The sequence below is a fragment of the Pterocles gutturalis genome, unplaced genomic scaffold (genome assembly GCF_000699245.1).
Source record: "Pterocles gutturalis isolate BGI_N339 unplaced genomic scaffold, ASM69924v1 scaffold14234, whole genome shotgun sequence".
Classification (NCBI taxonomy): Eukaryota; Metazoa; Chordata; class Aves; order Pterocliformes; family Pteroclidae; genus Pterocles; species Pterocles gutturalis.
Window position 1 is genome coordinate 76470 of NW_010128459.1, and position 20544 is coordinate 97013.

The 20544-nt window shown below is 41.7% G+C and overlaps 1 protein-coding gene across 1 annotated transcript in view; it reads right to left on the reverse strand.

Moving 5' to 3' along the window:
- Positions 1 to 20544, reverse strand: part of ST3GAL3 (ST3 beta-galactoside alpha-2,3-sialyltransferase 3) — a gene marked incomplete at its 5' end in the record, with an annotated part of 112277 nt that overhangs the window by 70025 nt on the left and 21708 nt on the right. Inside the window, one exon of the mRNA XM_010079636.1 lies at positions 1056 to 1150. Within this exon, the coding sequence (XP_010077938.1) occupies positions 1056 to 1150 (95 nt within the window). The remainder of the gene's footprint in view (positions 1 to 1055; positions 1151 to 20544) is intronic.

The following is a 20544-nucleotide window of genomic DNA, read 5'->3' on the forward strand; positions in this document are numbered from 1 at the left end:
TTGAGCTGCAAAAGACATACTGGACAAGGAATGGACATACACAAAACAAAGAAGGGAACTGATGCAAGCCAAAAGAAATTTGTCAGTAGAGCCTTTGATTTGATCAGAGATTGTTCTAACAACCACCACACCTGCTTCCACAGAGAGAGACAGATCCAAGCCTATTGTAGCTGCAGACCTTTCTCCACCAGGTACTTCAATTCCTATAGGGGCCATCTGCAATCTTCAGTTTGCCAGGGTAAAAAAATCTTGGAAGTTCATGCAATGCCACAAACACTTCCTAATAAACACATGAGACTTCAGGAAGACTGCAGCAAATGACTGCTGTGAGCATAAGCCTTCTGCTCCACCACCACCCACCCAGAGAGGCCTTTGGTGGTACATGTGGGATAGCAAGGAGCTTGTGTCACCTGCAAAATATACCATTGGCAGGGTGGGCTACTGGCTCCCATCTCATCACCACCAGCACCACTCTCCCACAGCGTAACTGAGACACAGCCCCTGCTGCCACACTCCAGCTGGAGGACAAGGCATGTTACAAACCATCACTAAAGCATCTGATGGACTTTTCCTGTTCAAGTCCACAAGTAGTACAACTATAAAAGAATTAAACAACCAAATGCTATGAAAAGAAAATGAACATTGGTATCAGTGGTCAGCCCCAAGGCCCCAAAACTCAGAAAGAGGAGTCTTTCCTGTTCGTTAGAGAATTACTGACTTAAAGGTACTTTACATCAGTTTGGCCTGTCTCTGCTGCTGTCAGCAAAGATGTTACAAGCTACGGCAGTCGATGCCAAAATACTTCTTCCAGAATGCGGTGGTAGGTCTAAATTGCCATTGTTGCACTGACTCTCCCCTTGTACTAAATCACCCTCCACGTTCCAGTTGTGAAAACCCTTTCGGGTTTCTGAGACCTCCATGTACAATGCTTCTCTGGAACAGGAGAAAAAAGCTGAGCCCAAGGGACCACCTGAGCTATCAAAACAGAAAAACAAGATGAGGTAAGCATCTGCAGAACCACCTTCTTTTTCAACAGCTGTACGGTTTTCTCATACCTTGTCCTTTAATTCCAAAAGGGGGTACAAAGTCCCTGATACGTGCCCATTTCCTGAAGGAATCATCCAAAAACATTGGCGCCGGCTTCAAGAACCTGAGAAAACCAAAATGAGAGAGAAATTAACTCCTGAACTAGGAAAGATAAATTTCTGTAGGGAGGTTGAGAGAATCCATACCTAAGTGCTTGTTCTACATTCTCAATGGCAATACAGTAATGTGTAAGATTTTACTTTTATCCAAAGGCACCCGCAGTGGAACAAATCTGTCAGACTCTGTGCCATGACGACACACAAAACACCCAAGTCATGAGCCTGCCAATCACTTCCACTCAACAATTTAGAGCTTCCCCACCATGTTTGGCTATTAATTTAGCTACAATAAGTTGCAAATTGCAACCAGAGTTTAGGCAGTTTACTGCCAGCTTTGTAAGCACAAGCCAATTTATGTGCTGTCTATGTGAGTGTGCAAGGAAGGAGTGCAGAGTTGGCTTTGTACTCTTTATTACATATAAGTGTGCTGCTCTGTGCAGGTGTGAATGGAAAGAAAAGCCAGGGTTACCTGCTCTCATGGCTGCTTCTCCCTCACTCATATGCACATACACAGCAGCTATCACAACACAGGCAAGAAAGTGGTTCAGGAAACCATGAAGCAGTGCTTGGTTTACAGAGAACAGAAATTCAGTACAGATGTAGGTGTTTTCTTCTGCATTAATTAACACATAAATGATTCTAGAGATGTTCTTGCCAAACCAAACAGTTGTGATCTATCCAAAATCACTTACAAAGGAGAGAATTAGTCCTTCTTAACCGTGTCATTATGGGAATACATTATCCTAATTACACCCTCAACAGACAAACAGAGCAGCTACTAAAAATTTGACACTTCTAGAAACAATTACTACAGTGGCCAGATAGAAGGAAACAATTAGCAAAAGAAACTACAGAAGTATTAACTTTCATATGGGACCATTTCTGAGTGTATCAAGATCACTACTAGAAAATATGTTAATACTATTAGAAATCTGTTCATTCAATCATATCAAAACAGTAGCAGGGATGTTCTGGATAAAAATCAATCACACTGTGCTACAGAAATGAAGAAAGGAATGTACTGCATGTTCAGAGAGTACATCTCCACTACAGCCATACTGCAAGTGCAATGTATACATATCTGAAACAGATACAGCCTGGCTAACCTAGGTGCTGGTACCAGGACAGACATAATGCATTGGTTTAACCCTCCCTTCAGGCTGTTTTAACATTCAGCTTGCCCAGTAAATCAGAGGTTGCAGAAAGCTCTGGGAAGGGGGAAGAGAGACCAAGAGTATTTCACAAAATAAGAAGACTCAAACTCACCCATGCATACCACTTCATATGTACTCATGCCATCTTTAATAAGATCATCTATAACCATAAAAGCAGGATGCAGAGATTACATGGCTGATCTAGAAGGAAAGGAATGTTTTTCCAGAGCTGAAGATAGAAAAGGATCTATATAACTTTATCTAGGAAAAGGTGGGGAGACGTGTTAGATATATAAGAGCTTCTGAAGATGTTAAGTAAAAAACAAAAAACCACAGGCCTATTTAAAAACTAAAAGAGAAAAAGAACAGGATACAATAATAGTCCAAAAATATCCTAAAAACTTCAATAACCTGACAAATTAGTTTGATGTTTTTTCAAGCATCTTGGTGCACTGAAATGTAAGTATTATGTTACACTGGTGGGTCTCCAAGGAGTTACCTTCACCTCCTTCCAACATCAATAGGAAGAATCTTCACAGGATTCTCATAAAATGCAAAAGCTTTTATAACCTGAATGTCTACAGCACAGATGTTCACAGCTCTTCCTTTATAGCTACCACTTGAACTAACAGCACAAGCCAGGTCCCACGAAATGGTCCCCATTCTCCCCAGCCAGCAGCCACAGTGAAGGACGATTACATTGCCTGGGGGTCACCAGCACCTTTGGCTGGTTCGTTAGGTCACTGAGCTACTCTGGTTGCCTCTGTGACATGCAATCTTCAGGAAAAACCTGGATGCTGCAGAAAACAGATATATGAGCAGGTTTTATTCTCCTCAAGAATCAAGAGGATTCCCTACAGTAATGCTACAAAGTCATACAGTGTAAATAAAAAACGTAGCCAGTTCAGTTCACCTGTTCAAGAGCACTGCATGAGAAAGAAGGTACAGTCTGTAAGGCCAGGCCTAACTCAGAACTTGCCATTATTTATAGATTCAATTAACTGGCCTATTTGCAAGTCATACACCAGGAAAAGGGGAGTCCCCAAAAGCAGCTGAAGCACCAGCAGGACTGATGTGATACTCTGTGGTGTCCCTTCTGCATGTAATGACCAGGGGACCAAAGTGATGCCCAAAGAGAAGGGTGAAGTGACCACTGTCCTTTTCATAGAATTACAGAATCACCGAATGGTTTGGGTTGGAAAAGACCTTAATGATCACTGAGTTCCAAGTCCCCTGCCACGGGCAGGGACACCTCCCACTAGCCCAGGTTGCTCAAAGCCTCATCCAGCCTGGCCTTGAACCCCTCCAGGGATGGGGCATCCACAGCTTCTCTGGGCAACTTGTTCCAGTGCCTCACCACCCTCACAGTGAAAAATTTCTTCCTAATACCTAATCTAAATCTGCCCTCTTTCAGCTTATAACTATTACCCCTAGTCCTATCACTACACCCCCTGACAAAGAGTGCCTCCCCATCTCTCCTGTAGCCCCCTTCAGGTACTGGAAGGCTGCTATTAAGTCTCCTCGGAGCCTTCTTTTCTCCAGGCTGAACAACCCCAATTCTCTCAGCCTGTCCTCTCCAGCCCTCTGACCATCTTCGTGCCTCTCCTCTGGACTCTCTCCAACAGGTGCATGTCTTTTTATTGTACTTGCTACAAGTAAACTCAGGGATTTTTCTAGCAAAGAGCACAATAGCCTTAGACCACCTACTATTATTTGGTAATAATAGCTCTGTACACAGAGCTAGTGAAACTGATTTTTATTTCATACTTTTGCTTCATTTAAGAGCGGGGAGGAGTAGTTTTGGGGGAAATATTATATCCATATGGCGAAAAAAATGAGCAAATTAGAGGATATTTAGCATCCATAAATCTTGGAGGTAATTCCATTTTGGAAGTATTAAGAAATCATGAATGCTGTAAGCTCATGATCTATGACAAGTGCTTTGCCACCTCAGTAAATCAGCACAGGCCAGAACGGATGTCCAGCAGTGACAGGGAAACGCTGTCTGCCAGACCTCTCCGGGAGCATGGCTGTTCTGTCTCGGTGCTGCAGCGTGTCTGGCGTGTTCTAGGACCCTTCAGGAAGTATCAGGATATGCCTCAAACAGGCCATGGGAATGCTGTGCTGCAGAGCACCTGAAACACGTTCCAAGGAACGCGTGGGAGTCTGTCAAACAGCAAAAGTAAATGTTTCCAAATTACGTTAAATTTTGTATCTACTGAGCAACTTGCATAGGGGATGCTGCATTTTACCTGAGCCATCTGTCACAGCTGCCTAAAGGCAGGTGAGCTTCACCGGCAGCCACAGCTCCAGAACTGAAACAGGCTGCTGCTCTATGGGCAAACAGCATGTAAAGCCAGGGTTTTGATTTTTCAAATTTAATTTTCAAGCCCTTTCTATCTACCCCACCCCAGTTCCAGAACAGGCATAATGCAACCTCATAGCACACGACAGCCATGAAAAGATGAGATATTTCCATGCTTGTGGCACACTTATGACCTGTGTGATTTGGGAGAGAAATGCCAAGCATCTAAAATCTCCAGTTTGAATGGCACACCCCAATAAAACAGCAAATGACATCTAAATAGACTAAATGCTGGACATGATAATTACAAGGTACAGTCTAAATCTCTCCCAGCTCTTAAGTTTCCATTCCTTATATAAAGACATTAGTAAAACCGCTAACACAATTTGTCACCACATACAGCAAAAGGAAATCTGCTGCCAGGAAACTATTCTTAAACAGGAATCTATATACACAAGAAAGTGTGATATACATTTGTGCCTAGGGGATTACAGCTTATGCAGCAAAAAATTACATTTCCAGTTATTTTCTCCCTGCCAAGTAAGAAGAGTTGTGACCCCAAAACACTTCCACCTGGAGAGCAGAACTGGCCTGCTCAAAAGCTCCCCAGATAAGTTTTTCGACCATTTCCATTCTGTCCTTGATATACAGATCCATTCACAGCTACTCCTCTTCAGTGTGTGCTGAGGTATTTGATATCGGCAGCACCAACTTCCCAAAGTACCGCACAAATCCCAGACCAGCCCCACCTCTACCAAAGCAGCTGTTGAACAAGTTCAGATGTTTAATCTTGACTAGAATCTGCTCCCTACTCCTACCCACTGCTTTCAAGGCAATTAATACATAAATGTGTATAAGGCAATAAGCTAGACCAGAGAGAAAGCAAAATAAATAAAACAATTCATAGCCTTTGGCTCTAACAGCGAGGGAGGAAGACAAGGCCAAGTCCCTGAAAGTGTAGAGGAAAAGATGTCATCATGTTTCTAGAAATCATGACACTAAGGAAAGTCAGATTGGCAGCCACTAAGCTCCACTGGGGGCTTGTTTCTCAGATATTCCCTTCCTTTTTTTCCCCCTCCTACTTTAAGATGCCCCGCACTTTTGTTTCTTCTTTAGTTAGGGAGAAAATCATCAGTGAATAAAAACTGGAAGGTGAAAGAAAAAAAAAACAAATGGTGCTAGAACATAATGTTGCAGATAACCTGTGCACTGCATTTGTAAAAGTGCATGAACAACCCTTTTTTTTTTTAATTTTTTTTAAACACACAAAAGAATGACTTATTTGTTCTGGCCTGAGTTCTATCCTCCCCTTTGTTTGCTTATGCTCAAAAGCATCCATGGTTAGACAGAAGGCACAAAATCTACCAATTTTATTAATAAAATGTCCAAAACACATACCAGAGCACTCTAGCACTGAATAATTAGCTCTGACAGACACATTTATAAAAGTACACAGAGAAAATCTAAACTAACCTTTTCCTTTTTCCCTAGTGAGACCTAGGTGTATGTTCTCTCCCTTGCCTCCTTCTCTGGGGAGCAGCATGGTGTGATAGCATAGGGAATGAGGAAGGTTGTGATGTTCTGATTTCACATTTCTTATTGACATTAATCCTCTGTCAAAAATCCAAGGAGCTCAAAGATTCCTCAAGCAGCTGAAAAATTTAAGAAACTGCATTAATAAGGATTAACCCCATCCTACAACCAACATACTTCTTTTTCTAAATCAGGAAATAAATGAGCCAAAAAAATGGATGGCTGAAAGAAGAAAATCTTTAACAGTAGAGATCAGGCCAAAAATTTAGTTGATCTTAGCAAACTGCAGAAATGGTCTAAAATAAAATCAGACAATACGGTAAAGACAGCTTCGTACTGAAGAATGGTCACACTGGGTCAGCACACCCTACCACTGGTGTTTGAGACCCCAAGTTCATTTTCAGGAAGTGACAGTGAGCCGCTGATCCCTGCCCATCTTCTCCCACGCTATTCATGCCTACAGACCCTGAGTGTACCTACAGAGCTGACTCTTTCAGGCTTACAAGTCCTCAACTACTTTGGCCATTCTGTATACAGATGGCACTAAATTATGCAGTGGCTTAACACCGCTTGGCTTTGTTCTCTGCCCTTTCCTCATAACTCTACCATTTGGGTTTTATTCTTTACTGAGCTGGTGCAATCACTCGTTCCTTCACAGCTCTGCAAGAAGGACCATAAGGTGTAAACTGTGGTCCTTCCTTCCGAGAGGAAGGGGCGGTAAATGTCACAGCCACTTCAAAAAAGTGCCTCTGAATAAGCTTTATTCCATAATCAAAAAAAAAAAAAAAAAGAAAGGGACAAGTAAAATCCACCAAACAAAAAACCCTCTAACCACCCGCAGGCAATGGAGCAGCTATCCCAGCCTCCTCCCCTGGGAATGGTTGCTCTGTAACTTTGAGGCACTCTGGAGTGTCATCATATTCTTGCCCTCTTTGCTTTCCATCACCTAGTCGGTTGTTTAAACTCATTGGTGCAGGCATTTTCCCAATGCCTGCTCTATTTAGAGCTGGACCAGCTGCTCCAACATTATCTTAAAGGGCCTCCACACTCTGTGCTGTGGTTCATACGCAGAACACTGTCATACTATTGCAGAAAAGATAAACATCCTATCATGACTGAAAAATGTAACTATCACAGATGTTAAACCCATTAAGTACTCCACTTTATTCAGGATCAGAAAGCATCAGCTCAAGGACCATGTCCAGTTCTGGGCCTCACGCGAAAAACCCAAACTGGAAACAGGAGAGCTGTGAAAAAGATCTAAGATCTAGAAAACATGATCTCTGAAAAAAGCTAGAAAGAAATTAATTTCCTTAGTCTAGAGAAGAGAAAATTGAAAGGGGACATGATAAGCCCTTAAATATTACATGGCTGCTGCAAAAGAGAAAGGTAACATCTCCATGTCCCTGGTAAACAGAAGTAGTAGCCCTGGGTTTAAAATGCAGCAAAGGAAACTTAAACACTACAAAAAGGTTTGTTATGCTTGGGATTATTATACGCTGAAATCTATTGCCTGAACAAGGGTTACAGAACCTGTATCAACTGATTTTATTGTGTTATTTTTCATAAAAAGTTTGCATCTATTAAGCATGAGTTAGCCATAGATGTGCCTACTTTTAAGAGGAAAAATTCAACAGATGATATTTTGAAGCTCTGCACAGGTCTATTTCTTTTAAAATCATTTTCACACTGGGCTAACATTGCTAGGACGTGACCAAGTACCCAAGCTACAGTCTGCTGCAGTTGGGAATCAAGAGCTACCCTTCAGGCTCTTTGGGATTCTGAAGTACTTACCTTCATATATGGTAATTAAATTTCAGTACAAACACAACCGTAGATAAGCAGCACATGGATTTTGCAAGCCTGTTGCCTGCCAAGACTGCTTTCTGTTTGTACCCTGTACCTTTGTGATAAACAGGAAGACACGTAAAGTTTAACCTTTCTGCAGTCGTTAATATCTTGCGCTTACGCACCACCAAGGCACAAAATCAAAGACGGATTTAATAGCAGCTCGGTCCCTCCTGCTAACTGACCACGTTCTGTCTGCAGGAGGTCTAACAAAGTGCCCTGAACAGCTTACCTACAGTGTCTCTACATAATGCAAATAATCATTATGGGGACTGGAAAGTTTTGAGATAAACTGTAAATATTAAAGACAAAAAGAAATCAATTTGTGTGCTTTAACCAAACCAATCAGACTTTGCTACTGATTTTCCAAACACACATGCACACAAAAAATAACAAGAAGCTTGTTTTAAAGGTTGGCTTCCTTTTAGGAAAAGAAAAAAAGCTGTAAAATTTAGGCAAGGCAGAAACTTTGTCCTGACCTGCCTCACAGTGCAGAATATAAGATAACATGCAAAATTTGTCATTGCTCACCAAACCCTCTAATACAAAAACATGATTATGCAAGGGTGAAAAGCTGACTTCTAGACAGTGTAGAATGATGTTAGTTTAAAAACCAGTCTCCTAACATCACTTCAATGTCATAGTTTGTTTTTTATGTGTTATTGTCAAAGATGCAAGATTGAATTACAGCTAGTTTTTCCTACGAAAAGCCAGGTGGAGTATTCAAGGCCTCTGAGGGAGCACTGAGCCAAATAGATGGGATTACATGGTATTTGGAAACATGATGAAGGTGAGCAAAAGCAGACTGTAATTACTGTCTGAGTTTTCAAAGCCTTCTGTGCAAATAAAAAAAATGAGATGAGGAAGGAAGGAGAAAGGGTTCAGTCCTTCTCCCTAGCAGAGTTAGCTCACATGGAAGATGCCGGCCAGCAGCTCTGCCAGTTGGACAAAGTTTAGCACCATTATGTTCCTGCTCACGTTACACTGGGATAGGAAGGAGACTGCTGTTTCTAAGGAAAAATAGGAGAGCAGTCATCTAGGCTAATTGCTGTTGTGCAACATTGCATTCCCAAAAGGCAGGGAATCTGTTTTGTCTAGGGAAGATCTAACATACATTCCAGAAGACTGCAGATGATGGGCACAGTTCCCATCACTGACCTGTTGTCTTACTAATTAACCAGTCTGTTAAAACACAGTGACTGCACTTTGCTTTCATAAAGCCATCCTACTGTTCTCTTTATTCTACCTGCAGAGAAAAGTTAATCCACCGCTATACCAATGCCAGCAATCCTCTCCACCCACTGCTCGCTTCCACCACCATCGGCATGTTTGACTGTCCCAAGCTGCCAGCAGTGACAAAAATAAGGTCACTAACATCTAAAATGGGTAAGCTCCAAAATAGCCTTCTGATGGAAGCCAGGATGACAGGAAAGTGCAAAACAAATGACTTGAGGTGAAGCTTGGTCAGTTTATGAAAGGGGTTGTATGATTTGGTGTCTGCACAGGCAAGGGACTGGACTTTGTAATTCATTCGGTTCCTGACTGCCTGATGTTCCTTCACCTCTGGCATATTGCTCTTATCCGGGTCAAAAATCTGCTTGGGGCAAAAATTTCCTGCATAAGTCTTACTAGCCTGAGGATGCTGGCAGAAGAAATGTCAATGTTTCAAGCATCGTTACTGAAACGGATGGGTTGTTCTGAGAGAAAATAGTCTTAATTTTTTCAAGGCTCATAGACTTCCTGAATGATCAATGCCATTTCAGAACTTAGACAAAAAAATTCCTATTAAGATGATAGGGAAATTATTAATCTCCTGTGAATTACACACCATGGCATTAACAGAGGTATTGTCAGCTCTTCTGATTTTCTTATAGGCAGTGCAATATTCTGAAAAGTTCTGTGTGACCCAGTTCCTCATATCTCACTCCTGAGAGAATCTCAGCTTTCATGTTAAAAAAACCCCAAAACAAATAAAAAAATATTTTCCTAGCCTTATAGCTGGAAATCAGATCTCACAAACTAATAAAGGCTCAGAAACCTGAAGAACAACAAAAAGAAACCATTCTTTTCAAACTGCATGGATTTTCTGTCTTGACTCATTATTAATGAATATTTGTAGGTTGCAATTCTCATCAGTGCAACTCCCAACAGTGACTTTAAGGTGTTCCAGAGAAAGCCTCCCCAATGAAAACGCAGGCAAAGGACAAGCCTGCTTTCAGACACAAACAGGAAATGAAAGTTAAACAATAAAAGTGAGGGGAAAAAAAGTCTGTAAAAACTCTTGCACCAATACTTGCCTACAGCACACAAGACAGGCAGATAACTAAATACAAAGAAACAAAGGCAAGTATTAAATTGTTCAGCTTCCCTGTACACTATATAAATTGATGCTCAGAGACAATCACACAGACAGCCCATGTGATGTTTCTTAGATTTTTTTTTGTCAGTTATTTTAAAAAGATTTTAAGTCATCACAGTCTGGGTTTGACATTAAAAACTGGCATAGCAAGAACAATATCAAATCTACAGTTTTGCTGAAAAAACAGGAAGATATCATAGAATCACAGAATCATTAGGGTTGGAAAAGACCATGAACAAGAATGAACTCTGCAGCTAAAACAAGAAGGGACTGAAAGCATTGGAGATGCTGAGCAAGCATGGGAGATGCTGGGCAAGCAGAGTTCTCTCTGAACATTTTGAAATTGGACAAGGCTTTTTGGTTGGAATCCATGCCATAATTTACACAATTCAGAAGATGGACATCCTAACTAAAAAAACAGTGTAGGTGGAAACGTTCTCCATTGCACAAATTCCTAATGCCTAAACAATTTACCCTGGCATAATCCTTCTTGTAGGGAGTTGTTCAAGAAACATCTGTGTGATTTTCAAGCTTGCCTAGTAGTCAAAGCAGTGTAATTCATCTAGCCAGAGAATAAGCTTTTTTCCTCCATCAAGTGAAACAGGATAATATAGCTTAGGTGCCATCTACCAGGTACAGCCACCTGATGTGCATTTGTACAATGCATTAAAAAAAAAAAAAACACTACTATCAGAATAATATCACTTACTGAAAAACAGTTACAGATAGGTTACAAAGCTGCTATTATGAGATCTGTATCAATCCCAATGGGAAAAATTCCAGATGTGTTTCTGTTACTCTGCTGCACAATAGACTTCACATCGTAGTGCAGGACAAACTGGGGGCAGCCAGTTGTTACTATTTAAGGTTCAGACAGAGGCTTTTTCTTCCTATAACCAGATGCAAAAACCTCCAAGGATTTTTGCATCTCACAGGCTCTGACTGGGAACCTAGACAAAAAAAAACCCGCCAAAACATGCACCCCAACTGGAAAAAGTGTTTTCAGAGGGGACTTTTTCCCCCGGTGCCACTGCCAGGAGGTCCCTCTGTAACAAGAGGATGATTGATATGGAAGACATGGACCCTGTGCCCAGTTCCATGTAATTCTCTGTCTCCTCTGTCACCTTATTAATTCCAGCCCTCAGCCTAAGAGCAATCTGTAAAGCAACATGCATTAAAATATTCCAGATAATATCAGCACTGTTTAATATAAGACCCTCTCTTTTGGTTCCATGGTTTTAAAAATAAACAAGTATTTGAAAAAAACAACAGCAAGACACTGAGCTTGTAAAACCTCTTTCTGGGTATTGCTTCCAGAGATAAGGCATAGAGACTGGACACTGAATAAAGTTTCCATGTGAGAGGCCACCTAAAAAAGCTGAAGGGATTTACTGACTCAAGAAGCAAGTGGGTGGAGTGGAGAAAATGACAAACAGTAGACAGCATGGACAGCTATGTCCTTTCGTTACCATCCCACGCAGCAAGTCTGGCTTGAGTTAGAGATCAGGCAGGGAAGAAGAGACTGGATGGAGGTGCCACTCGATTACTCTGACAAAGAAAAGAACCATGAACCATGCTGACCTCTCCTGTCCTACTTGTAACACAGGTGAAAAAATAAGACCTTCCAGCCAGTGCACTTACTAGTCCTCTGACTATGGTCCTGTGCTCCGTTGTGTCCACAAGTCAAAGTTCAACATGCATCTGGCAACAGACTGTGCACCAACAATGGCACCCACAGCAGCAACTTCTTCAAAGGACTCTGCTTTGAGGGTTGATGGATACCTGAAGCACAGGGTAAGTCTTAAAAGCCTGGTCTCTGAAGGGCTGTAAATCTTTTGGAGGAACTGACATCCTCCCTGATTCACTAATCAAAGCAGAGACACCCTCCCAATTATTCTTAATTGCACCACCTGAAGAATGGTACAACAGTCCTCCTCATTCCAGGAACAGCGTTTTCCAGTGAGATAGTTCATTTCAACAAGTTCCCACAAGAAAAGCCAGTAGAAAAAAGGATTCTACTGGTTTATGCGTTTGAGATTTATGGAAGTCACTGAAATAAATACTGAATATTATTAGCTACTAAAGAAAATTATTATGGTGAGAATGAGGGGAAAAAAAATCATACAAATATACCTTCTCTGTTAGTACCCTTGATAAAGAAAGCACTTTTCCTACAGCTGTGGGAAAGAAAAGACATAATGGTTAAAGTTAACATTACACGTCTCTTGGCTGTTATCAAAGGGAGCTATAGCAGACAGACAAAGCGCAGTCCCAGTGATCCCAAGTTCCAAACCAAAGAAAGGGCTGCAGGCATATTCATCATTGGTATTTGTATTCACTCCTGAATATTACAAAGAGCAGTGAACGCTTCTGATCCACTGCTTTTGATCCAGTAGCAACGTTTCATTGCGTGAACTGCGTTCAGCCTTTATAGAAAGCATCAATAAATTCTCTCCTATCCTTGGTACTCTCCCAGTGACCCCCTCAGGCAACGCAACGTTAAGTAGTTTCAGTGTGGGGCACTGGTAGTTGACACAGAAACCCTGCCACACCCGGCAGCTCTCCATACCCTTCCTGAGTGGGTGGAACAAAGTACAGAGAGTGACCTTGTAACCCAGCATCTCCATGGATCCATTGGGGAGCCACAAAAGAAGTAACTTGCTCTCCACCTCAGCCTGGAATTCAGTCTATTCACTGTATTTTCTTGGCATCATCCAGTTTTGTTTTATTTTCTCATTCTTCTCGCTGCCCACCTATGTTTGTCTAACCACTTAGATGGCCCACACGGCCATTGCCGTATTCAAGCGCTCCACAAACAATTACTTATAATTCACATCTGTCACAGAGGAAGTGTTTGTGTTTTCACTCTACTTCTTGAAAGCTTTAAAACTAATTCCATGAAGGTATTAAACTCTTAATTCCAGACATTTTGGAAGTAGATACACTTGGTATGACAGTGCAAGAAATCTCCCTGTTACAATGACAAATTGCAGACGTTTTGTTCTCACTTAATCTTACTTTTAAGAAAACAATCACCTTGGTAAGAAAAACTGGGAAAAGTAATGAAAGCTCACAGCCTAAGAAGTGAAAGCTTTGGAATGCGCTGGCAAAAGAAAACTAAGACCACAATATAAATAATGAGTAATCTTAATCACCAGCTATTTCTAATATCTTATTGTCTTAAGTACTTGTACCCTCCAATAAACCAATGAATATGTAGCCACTTCTTTGAACTTACTGAAGTACAACAGAAGAAATGAAATAAGAAGAAATAAGAAAGTTATGGCTCAAGCCACCAAATAAAGTTCCTTAAAAATAGTAAAAGTTTATTATTCAAAACTGTAATAAACATTTTGACTACCTTTCCAAATTTTTCCCAAGTAGTTATTTTTCTAAAAACAATTTCCCCATGTTAACTTAGGGTAGCTTAAAAAAAGTTAAAGCCCACAGCTTCATCTAATCCAGGACACTCTTAAATTTCCCTGTCTAAACAGAAAAGCTGCAGGACTACTCTAGTTTAGTATCCCCCTTGATCTCGGTGACAAGAGAAGCAGCAGATTTTCATTAGCCAGCAAAATAGCAATGCTGTTGGCCAAAACAAGAACTTTCCCAAGAATTTATGGGTGCTCTTTGGGCAAGTTTTCAAACAGCCTGCAAACAGACAACCATGGAGTGAGAAAACAGTACAATATCATCCCACATCACTCTCTCTGCCTCTGTAATGCTCATGCTCAGCCCTCCTGAATTGCACCTTTCCTTTCCGTTGGACATTTTGCTTTTCCTGAGTTGCAGACTAAGTGTACTTGGCAGTGAAGTTCACAAGCAACACAATTATAAAACCTGCAGATTCTCACGTCAACGCTGTGTAAACACCACTGTCTAAACTTAAGGCTACAAATGACTGAAGAAAAGATTCTCAGAGACAATCAGCACTTTGTTGAATTCAACAGAAACTGCACAGTAACCTGTCTTCTGAACAAATCAGGTCACTCATGTTACCATACTTATCTTCCAGTAATTACTTCTGAATATTCCCAGTGCACATTTTTCCACTGCAACAGCCTGATACATATTCTGCAGCAATGGTTTTCATTTTAGTATCTTGGTCAGTCATGAAGTGAATCATATCAACAGCCCCTCTGGTGATACCAAGCTTTAGAGGCAACAAAACAGGTCCACTCCTGTCATATTTTATCAGCTAACCTTTGAAAAATGACATCCCTAGTTACAGGGATTAATATCTCCCATACCAAGAATAGGAATTAGGAGTAAAAATACAAGAGCAGCTCTAGTACAAATAAGAATAGGTTGATGTGCAGCAGTATCCACAAATTGCTTCCAAACCTGCCCACGGCCAGCACAGCTTTGGAAAATCTGTAACAGTTAACATGAGCTAACTTACATCTTTTTATATCAAGAGTGCACTTAATGCTGCAAACTTTGCCTGCTTTGCTTACTGTTATCAGCCACTTGAAAGCCATCACGGGCATTTCTTGAAACGCATGCAAAGAGCCTGGACAAGGGCAGCAATCTCGAGGCACCGAGCTGTGCAAGGGTTAACCATCAACACTAACTCCAGAACAGAGGCACGGGGAGCAGAGATGTGTGCTTTCTTGGTAATTACAGGCACTGCATCAGAACTGGTTGTCTCTGAGAGAGGGAAAAAAAAAGTGTTGCTTGATTTTTAGTTTGGGATTATTTTTTTTTAAGAATTTATTGGCTTCCTTGGCCAGTAGTTTGAAAATCCTACCTAAGGGTGCGAGTGAGACTGTGCTGGGTCAGATCAGAGTTCAAAATCTCTTTTCTAAAAATGGCAATAAATGGATACCCAAGGTAAAGTAAGAACAGGCAAAAGAGATAAAATATTTCTCCCGGACATTCACACAGCTTTCAAACATTTCCATCTGAGTAGATTTCCTGAGCTTGATGTGGTTTGTCTAATCAGCAGCCCCCCTCTCCCTCCCAGCAATGGATCTCTCCTCCAAATGTTTGTCCAGACTCTCCTGGAATCCGTACAGACATTCTGCAGCCCTCACATTCTTTGGAAAGGAGTTGCCCAGGTATATAACCTGATGCATGAAGAACTGAATCTTTTTTGTTTTGATGCATGTAAGTAGAAACACATTATGCAGCAAGACTGTACCAGTGTTCTTTCCCTTTTACCTTTTTTCCCTGTAGTAAAAGCCAAGGAAGAGTTCAGCACAGCTCAGCCAGGAGACCCACCACAGAAGATCAGATCTCCCTCAGCTCTCTTGCTTCCTTCCCCTCAGACACTAACAGGGACATATGTTTTCAGCCCACTTGTTACACGTCCAGCTGCCTCAGCAATCATACAGTTTCCTACCTCTCAATTTCCCTTTGTCCTCAAGGTCTTCCCTTATTCTGCCTTTGGGATTTGATGTTACCAAGCTTCAACAAGTTTTGTTTCATGCAACGCTCATCTGGGAAGTGCACTCTACCTCTGTGTGGTAGAAACCTTTAAATCCATTGCTTACTTTCCTTATGTGTTCCTCAGACTGTATCTCCCAAAGCTCTCATTTGGCTTCCGTGGTATCTATCACAAGCCACTTGCTCTCACCTACTAGGTGAGAAACTACCCCTTTTTGGCCCGGCAGACCACTTTTAGCAACTTTTAAGGTTGAGGAGTACTGTAGGTACCAGTTCTCCCATCACGTAAGGAGCCCAGCCTCCTCCTGCATTCACACAGGACAGCTTTCCCCAAGATGTTTGACAGCTCTAGATGGCTGGGAAGTTTCAGATTAATTGCATATGACTGAAAAATCTCTCTCTGCACAACATAGTTCTCGACAGGAGCACCAGAAATTAAGTGTCTGTAAAGCACTGAAGGGCCATACACATATATGTTGAAAGAAGCCCCAGCTGCTTTCTGGGAAACTGTGCAGGCACAAAAACCTTGGCACGCTCAGGAAGTGGTCCGGGCTTCCAGCTGGTGAAGAACATGAAGTACTATGTCCACAGACTGCACTGAACAAGAAGGGGAAGTTATAGCAGCTATCAACTGCTTCAAGGAGATCCTCTCCGGCTCTTTTGAGCTGGACAATGTTCTTCAGCAGCTGCACACAAAAGTAAAACACTAGCTTTCAAAAAGACATATTTCATAAGCAGATGAGGTCTGTTCAGACACAAATGACAAACAGCCACATTACTCCTCTTTACCCACTAGCTAGCGTGGGAATAAAGCTCAGACACAGGAAAACTGCCTCTGTAGCAATGTCCTGCAGCTGTCACACAGCTGGCATGTGAACAAGTCAGGCACAAGAAGAGAAGTGCTACTGCAGCCCTGGCTAACTGAACAATTTTGGAGTCTCAACATGACACCACCACATGACCATAGAGATACTCTCCCGTTCAATTTTCAGTGCAGATTTGCTTTGGATATTCACATGTTGTCTCTACTGACCTGCGGGACGTACATTAATATGTCCGCTTTGATCCAGCAATACTGACTTAAGACCCAGCCTTGTGTGGGAAGTGTTGATGAATTACCTCTGGTAGACTCTGAAATTGTTCAACCAATTAACTGAGATTAGATTAGCTGGCAGGTTTGGAAAAATGCTATGAATAAGATGTGTGCAGCTGCACATGTTTTTACTCAACTACATGAGAGTAGGACATGTATTACTTCAAGCATCAAGGCTACACCAAATCAGATAAGCAACTCCACCTACACCAAAAAACAGCAACGTACTTCCCACAAAAGTAAAATAACTTTATACTAAGCTGCAGTGGATGAACTCCAAAATCAATGCCTTAAAGAGCAAGAGTTCACATTCTTTCTTTTTTAAAAAAATCTACAGTTACTATAGCTGTTGTATTACTTGTATTAGTATACGGTTAGGCATCTCTTATTCAGATCGTGTCTCAATGAAGTCTGTAAGGTTAGACCAGTTTGAAACATGGTCTATTTCCATTTAATTGAGAGCTGAGAAGGTTAATACTGATGCAAGTTGCTTCTTTTCTGCCATTCAGTAATTGCACACATGTATTGTATTTCCTCTGCAAACTAAAGACATCAGATTTTCCCTCATACAGAATCCATGCTCCCTAGAGAGACAGGCTATGATTTTATTTTGGAGTAGATGGGAAAGCACGCCTGAAGTAGGTGTGCAGACACACAGGCTGTCTCTACCACTAGCTCTTCTTAGCAAGGAGTAAAAGAGGAAGAGCAGAGAACCAAGGCCTGAACTCTGATGATATTCACCAAGCTACTACTGCATCAAGGCGGCTCCAGCTGTATCACACCTCTGCGGCACTGAATGTCATGTGAGAATTTGCTCTTCCAGGTGAGGAAAAGGCAAGAAAAGTTTAGGATTCAGGGAACAAGGGCCACAGCTGGGAAAAGTGGAAGTAATTGGAAAAGTGCAGTGGGGAAACGGTGGTCATGGTGTTAAGGGGCATGGAATCGGGATGCTGCTGGTCTGTGCAGGTCTCAGTACACACCAGAGGAGAATACAGAGTTAGCAGAGGATGGCATAGTGACAAGGGAGGCTGGACACCAGCTTGTGATTTGAAGAACTAAGGAGATAAAACAAGGAAAGTAGTAAACACGAGATTACACAGACCACAGGACAGGCTCTCTGGTGACTGGGACTAGAGAATTTACTTTTTAAAACCACATTTCAATGTTGCACCTCTGAATTCTGCTTGGAACCCATTTGAGATTGGCCTTTGCAGCTTAGGAGTGAAGAAGTCAAAGACTCTGCCTACAAAAAAGCCACCAGAACCTCTGCCTAGAAGTTTCCAGGGGCCTTCAAAAGATGTAAGCTGTACTGGAAGCAACCTAGGATGGAACTGGAGAAGACAACGTCCGAGGACATGACTGGAGCGTTTATCTTACAGCACAGAGATGAAGGCAGGAGGGCAATCACTAGTGTAATGGGATAAAAGACAGGTATTGTCTGAGGTGCAGGTAAACTCTTCAGATCCCCAAGTACGGTAAGGGAGCGAGCAAGCAAGCAAGCAGAAGAGCAGAAATTTCAGGAAAGGACCTGACAAGAAGTGAGAAGAAAGATGTAGGAGAGGGAGAGAAAGCAAGCTGGGGGAAAAGAGGCAAAAAGGTTGTGCTGAGTATTGTCGTTCTCTCTCATTTGGAGGAGGGAGAAGTGAGACTGTGTTGCAACAAAGAGTGAAGAGCGTTTGAAGGCAAGTCACAAACAAAAAGCTGTGGCCACAGAGGTGGTCAGAGCAATTTCACTAGGACAAGTACAAAACTGAAGGAAGGGAGAATCCATTTGTAACACAGGATATGTCCCAGAGTTCTGGCAGTTGCCAGGGTTAGGAACAGGAGTACACTGGGGGGGTGTGTGGGGCAAGCCAGGTAGACAGAGAAGCAAAAGAATAAAGCAGCAAGCAAAATGAGGACAGGGAAACACCTGTCAATGGATGGAAATAAGTGGATATAAAGGAATATAAGGAAAGCAAATGAGATGATGTAAGTGATGCAACAGGAGGTCACAGAAGAAAAAGGGGCAATAAATTGTGAGATTTGAGCCACTATGTACATAGTGCATGTACTTTCAATTACAGGAGTTGTGCTGGTCTGTGTCATACCATGGTCATCTCAATGTTTGGAAGTCTATTTTTAATACTCCTTTGAAGGCGTTTTCCCAGTAAGCAAGTTCATTGTGTTATGGTTTCTCAAGTCCCTTTGCAAGTTTAGGTAATATATTTGCTCCTTCCATTTCTGCAGCTGAAAGGCTGATTTTAATGAGAGATTGCACATTTTGGTTAGCAGCTCAATCATTACATTCTTAAGCCTCTTTAAAATTCCTAGATGTACACAGTCCAGGACGGGTGATTTAGCACTCATTAGTTTAGCAATGAGAGAGACCAGAGACACTCCTTCAGAGAGATTTTACTGTTTTGTTTGGTTCCTAAGTGTATGGGGCTTGAAAGCAAAAATATAGGAGGGCAGATTTACAAACCCACAACACAGGGAAGAGCTAAGGCTTGAATCGGATACAGCCTATCCTCCACCTCCTTCCTGTCTGTACAAATGAAAGCAAAATGCCTCTACTTAAACTAACTTTCAAAAAATACATGCTGCTACTATTCACAGAAGCATGAAGAAGCAGCCCTCCAACGAGGTTTACTGATAGCTTCCATGGTACTCTACCTCTTGATCAGTGGGGTTCTTTTTAAATTATTACAAAGCAAGTTCAGCGAACAAAGATGATTTAAGGGATTGGAGCATCTGCCGTATGAGGAGAGGCGGACAGAGCTGGGATTGTTTAGCCTTGAGCATCAGGGGCTCTAATCAATGTGCATAAACACCTGATGGGGGCAGCCAAGAAGGCAGAGACCCTGCTCCGTGGTGCCCAATGTGCCAGACAAGAGGCAATAGGAAAAGCCTGAAATACAAGAAATTTCATTCAAAAGAATAAAAACATCTTTTACTGCAACGGTCGTCAAACACTGGACTAGGTTGGCCAGAGAGGTTGTGGAGTCTCCATCTGTGCAGGTATTCAAACCCAGCTGAACATAGACCTGAGCAACCTGTCTCAGGTGACATTGGTTTGAGCATGGGGGTTGGACTAGAACATCTCCAGAGGTCCCTGCCCACCTCAGCTAGTCACTGGTTCTGTGATACTTCTCCCTAGGGAGCAAGGAACATTAAAGCTGCAAGAGCTTAATTCCTATCCAGGTCAAATCTCAGAAACAAGGGTCTGCTAAAGCTCCATTTTATACAAATGCTGTCATTCCCGCTAACCTCAATCTGCCTAATAAAGTGATAAGATTACAAAATAGAAAAAAGGCATTTAATTTGATCAATACCAGTAGCTATTCCACTAACCCAATGCTTGGCCAGAGAGAGCCTGTGAAAACTGGATTAATGCATATGACTACAAGATTTTGCCCTCTGGAAATCACAACTTAAATTTGACATTCATCAAAACTTGAAATGTGTAGCTTTAATGTCATCCCATTGCCTATAGGCATATTTATCTGGCATAAAATACAGAAGGATAATTTGACCAATCAAGGCATGTGTTCAAGTGTAAACCCTAGGCTCCTCTGAACTGAGGGTGCCCATATAAATTGAATGCCTCCTGCAGAACAGATATAAGGAAAGCAAATAACTTCTCCTTTCAGTTGATACTGAAGAGGAAAAATTAATTAATTAGCCAAAATGGGGAAGTGTGAGTCTCAATATTTGCAGTTTAATCAAAAATCTAAGTA